Source organism: Populus euphratica, unplaced genomic scaffold, assembly GCF_000495115.2.
Source record: "Populus euphratica unplaced genomic scaffold, PopEup_1.0 scaffold2583.1, whole genome shotgun sequence".
Classification (NCBI taxonomy): domain Eukaryota; kingdom Viridiplantae; phylum Streptophyta; class Magnoliopsida; order Malpighiales; family Salicaceae; genus Populus; species Populus euphratica.
The window spans coordinates 1-5,002 of NW_011502422.1; the positions used below are offsets into that span (position 1 = coordinate 1).

The 5,002-nt window shown below is 36.8% G+C and overlaps 1 protein-coding gene across 5 annotated transcripts in view; it reads right to left on the reverse strand.

The window, feature by feature from the left end:
* Nucleotides 1–1,952: 1,952 nt before the first annotated feature.
* Nucleotides 1,953–5,002, reverse strand: part of LOC105119159 (sulfate transporter 1.2-like) — a 6,682-nt gene continuing 3,632 nt past the window's right edge. For all 5 annotated transcript variants that reach the window (XM_011017266.1, XM_011017267.1, XM_011017270.1 and 2 more), the window contains 8 exons: nucleotides 4,888–5,001; nucleotides 4,638–4,754; nucleotides 4,401–4,527; nucleotides 3,729–4,015; nucleotides 3,441–3,631; nucleotides 2,838–2,923; nucleotides 2,662–2,738; nucleotides 1,953–2,465 (listed from right to left, as the gene is read on the reverse strand). In XM_011017266.1, the coding sequence (XP_011015568.1) occupies nucleotides 2,322–2,465; nucleotides 2,662–2,738; nucleotides 2,838–2,923; nucleotides 3,441–3,631; nucleotides 3,729–4,015; nucleotides 4,401–4,527; nucleotides 4,638–4,754; nucleotides 4,888–5,001 (1,143 nt within the window). In that variant the 3' untranslated portion in view covers nucleotides 1,953–2,321. The remainder of the gene's footprint in view (nucleotides 2,466–2,661; nucleotides 2,739–2,837; nucleotides 2,924–3,440; nucleotides 3,632–3,728; nucleotides 4,016–4,400; nucleotides 4,528–4,637; nucleotides 4,755–4,887; nucleotide 5,002) is intronic.

Below are 5,002 nucleotides of genomic sequence, written 5' to 3' on the forward strand. Positions count from 1 at the left end.
TGGGCTATAGATGGGCTAGTACACATGGCCCATTAAAAATAGTAGAAATTAAAAAAAGAATGGATGCCCGGGCTATAGATGGGCTAGTACACGTGGCCCATTAAAAATTGTAGAAATTAAAAAAAAGAATGGATGTCTGGGCTATAGATGGGCCAGTACGCGTGGCCCATTAAAATAGGAGGAATCTTAACTTCAAAGCTGAAAAGATTGATGGTGCATGAGATAATTAATAAATCTTATTAGTAATTTTTTAAACTGAAAAATCCAAACCCACAAGTGACTAAAATGATAAACATTTCTTAATCCAGGCTTTCTCTCATTTTAAAATCTACCCTTTTTTTTAAATAAATAAATAAATCAAGAAAGCAACATTAATGCTATTAATTATGCCAGTGACCTTTGATAGTCGGACCGCCACTGCAAATAATAATAAGAAAAAGGAGAGAAGAGATTACGCTCCCATGCGGCGTGGAATCCTTTTCCACATCATATTGCCTTTTATTTTTTAATTAAAAAGTCAGAATGAACGTGGCCTGGTTCTCGTCGATGTTCTTAAAACCCAAAAAAAAATAAAAAAATAAAAATAAAAAGCTCACTGTTGGAGGAGCCCTGCTTACCTCATTCAGAAACCTGCTCCCTGGACTTGGATGGTCACACGTCAATGTCCTTTTCCACATCATACCCCACAGGTCTCTGCAATTTTTTCTACGGTTCAAGACGTAACTCTTTCAGATTCTTATCCGCCAACTATACTCTTCCCTTTTATTTTCTGGGCAACCGTTGAATTACGTCTCCTTTTAATTTAATAGCTACGTTTTGACTGCAACGAAAACAAACAGCGTGCCGATTTCCTTTCCTTTCTGCTTGCTCTACGCGCATCAGAGTGTCACAACTCGAAAGCTTTAACAGTGAACGATCATATCTACCACTTGTAATGGTAAGAAGAGGCGTCTCGAAATCATCTAGGTAGTGACCAAATGGTAAAGATTTGAGATTAAGGAGTTTGCTTTCTCTGTGGTCTTAGGTTCGAGTCCTTGGTTGCTCATATGATGGCCACTGGAGGTTTACATGGTCGTTAACTTCAGGACCCATAGGATTAATCGTGGTGCGCGCAAGCTGACCAGGACAGCCACGTTAATCTAAAAGAAGAGACGCCTCGATCTTCAATGGAACTTGAGATTAATTATGATATATGTAAATTAGCTTGAATATTTATATAAATAAATAAAAAATAAAAGACATGAGACACTTGAGTGTTTAACTCAATGATGAATTGTAAGATTTATTTTATAATTGTTTTGAGTTTGATTTTTTTTTTGTATCAACTTATCATCTTCATGATATTTTATTTGTCTATTGATCTTGCAGGATGTTCAGTAAGCTTGAGAATTAGTTGTGGTGCGTATAAGCTGATTCGAACATCTCGAATTATCAAAAAAAAAACACAAGGCTTGCAGCCCAGCGATTTTAGCAAGTTTTCCTACTTATATATCTCGGGTTTAAGTTTTAACATGCATGTGTGTCATTTCTGTAATGTTTTATTTATTTATTAAATTTACAAAATGTTAAGTATATTAAAAAATTAATTATAATACATATAAACTGAGTTGAATATTCTAAATTATATATAAAAAAAAGACAAGGGATGTAGTACAAGTTAACAAGTTAAATTTTAAATTTATTTTTTTATAGGTTATTAATATGAATTTTACAAATATTAAATGTAATTAAAATTTATATAATTGTTAAGCTCATGGCGCGCATGAGATTAATTAAAATGCATGGAATCTTGTTTGGACATACACGTTAGTAAAAGAGGAGGAGGAGGGGATGGGATTTCGAGCAGAACCAGGGAGAAAATGGAATAGAGAAGCTTGAAAACTGGTAAAAGAATTGCGACGTGCAAACTGCCTTGAATAAGTCCTTTCCTCGAATTCACCGTATACGGAATGCAATTTATTCTCGGATTTTATGGTCATACTTGTATTCACATTTCACAAACATACACACAAAAAAGAAAAAAAACAAATGGAAAATAAAAATAAGAAAAGACCAGATCCTTATCGCCTCCCACCCCCTTTTATTTTTTTGTTTTTTCCACTGCCTTTTACCTTTCCTACTTGTACTTAACCCTCGATGCAGAGCATACAATGCACCTTTCCTGTGCTTTGGTAACGGGGAGGGAGGGGAGCACTGACAATCCACTGAACAAACCACCTTTGCAATGACCCACCACTACTCCCCCCGTTAGAATGCCCACACATCACAGCAGCAGTGAGATCTCATCTCTCGAACACAAAAACCACAATTTAAATCCTCTCTCAAACTTCTCCCACCGATTTTGGACAACATGATGCCACAGCATCAGCAACCGTGAGGAAGATTTTTTCCTCTCCAATCAATTGTGCAGAACCAGAGGCATGGAGCTTATCAATCACCGCCGGTCCAGGATTTGCTAGGATAAGCTGTGCAACAACACAATGAACATGCGGTAAGGCTACTTTTCTAACAGTACCGAAGCACTTATGATCGTACTACATGTGTTTGTGTGTTAGTTCTAGAGGCGTGTATGATACTGCAATGTAGCTGTACGTGGTTAATTTACAAGCTTAGATTTCATGACATATTAGGTGGCAGTGTTAACGTGCAAGAGTTAATCACCTGAATCTCTCTTTTCTGGAGACATCTGAATAACTCTTCCATCGCATGGATGCCACTGGTGTCAATGTCAATAACGGCTGGCACCAAATCCAAAAGCATCATAAATGAGTTTTGAAATTAAATATTAGCAAGTCAGCTCGTAGATAGCAATGAAGATTCAGCAGAGAACAGCTTACGTGACATCTCCACAATTAAAAACTGGATTTTGGTCAGGCCGGATTTGTTTACTAGCTCATCCTCATCCATCAACCATCTCAATATCCTGCAAGAAAATCTCATCTTTAGCCTCAGCAAAGCTGCTGCTGGAAATCTCAACTTCTTGCGAAAATGTAAATAATAAAATCATAGCTATGTCTTAAGCTACTTTTACTTATGAACGCTGCAACCATAACGCTTCAAACACACGAATTCCACAAGTTTAAGCTTCAAATGCCTCCCCCAAGCCAACAAACCAACTTGACCAGATTATAAAATTACTGAATTTATCCATCATAGTCACTCATACAAGTTATTTGACTTTCTAATTGCCTATCATCTACAGTTCAACTCTATTCAGGTAGCTTCCTAATCAAAACAAGTCTTGCAAATACTAGGGTTGTGTTCTTTCATTATAGCTAAAGCCAAAACCTCAAAGAAAAAGGTCCTTAATTAGAAGCGTGAGACAGGAAAAAAAATAACAGCCCACGGTTCGATTTCAATTCATAGATGGTCTTTCTCCACCAAAACAATACAAAATACACATGAATCGAATAGCTAAAAGGCCAAAAAAACATCTTTACCTTTCTTTGATGTAATTAGAGTTAGAAAAGTAGATCGCAGAATCAACTCTCACTATCAAAACACCAGGGACCTTAGCTGCTTCAGGATATTGTAGAATGTTTCTGTATACAGTTGTCCTTGGTAGATTTCCAAGAATTGCGGTCCGGGGCCTGGTAACTTGTAAAAGAATCTTGGCAAAGGATATCGAAACCTTCCATGACACAATGAAAACATAATTTAATCAATCCTGGTAATCATATATAGTAAGTAATACAGGGGTTTTAGCTGGCGGGTATCATAATTCTTACTGCAATCAAGAGGCCAATCTCAACAGAAGCAAAAACTACACCAAAGAATGCTCCCATGCAAGCAACAAAATCAAATTTGTCAATCTTCCATATCAAATATGCTGCATCAAAATCAATCAGGCCGATCACAGCTGATATAATTATGGCTGCGAGTATAGCATTTGGCGTATACTTGAAAAGAGGTGTCAAAAATTTTAACGTCAAAAATACTACAATCGCCATAACAATGTTTGAGACTGCAGTTTGGCAGCCAGCCATGTAGTTCACAGCTGATCGAGAAAATGAACCTGCAAGTAATGAACATGAGAAAAAAAAATAGTGAAGTCAGAGGATTTGCACAATCAAAGAACCCCCTCATATTAGCCCTAAGGAGTTTCCAATTCCAAACTCAACCCAAAAGGAAGATCAAAACATCTAGTAGTCAAACATTTGTTTGGGAACCATTATATGCAAGTATTCTAACTTAGGCGTCACAGATTGTAAGTAGCTGTATGATTGAAAAGTTCACGTCTACTTTTCCTTTTAATTGATTGGATTTTATGGCTGCTTAGAAAAATGAAGTTTCTATAGTCGAGTCTAGATCATATATGATTAACATCCACAATAGGTGACACACTTCGTTGTCATTATTAAATTGTAAGGTGCCGTAATTTATATGGGCATCCTTCTCACCTGTTGCCACATAGCAAGAAGTCATTGAACCAACAACGTTCATAGTTCCTAGTGCCACCATTTCTTTGTTTCCATCCAGTTGATAGTCTTTCATCGCAGCGAATGTTCTTCCAATTGCTATGGCTTCCTGAAAATCCCATTCCAAGATAAAGGGAATACAAAGTTTGTTAGATGATTGATGACCAAATTCTCTTAATATAATGTGCAAATTGACAATAGCTTGCAAAGTTATCTCACCGTCAAAGCAACCATCCCAGCCACAATACCAATCCTAACACCTTTTAGCAAATAGTCACCATTGAAATATATTTGATCCACAGAGGAGGGATTTATTCCTTGCTGTATGTGTTTCACCTACAGAAATCACAGAATAATTAGTAGTGATACCATAGCCATTGCAGCTATCACTACTTCTGGTGTCCCAACCATAATTGTAATCACAGAATCATGCACGTTATAATTGAAGGAAAAAACGAGAATTTCTTACAATTTGAACTCCTTGCTTATCCGCACGGGTTATATACACAAAAAATGTTGACAGGATAACAGATATCAACGGACCAATTGCTGGCAACCAGAAGAATTTCTTGTTCTTCTTTCCC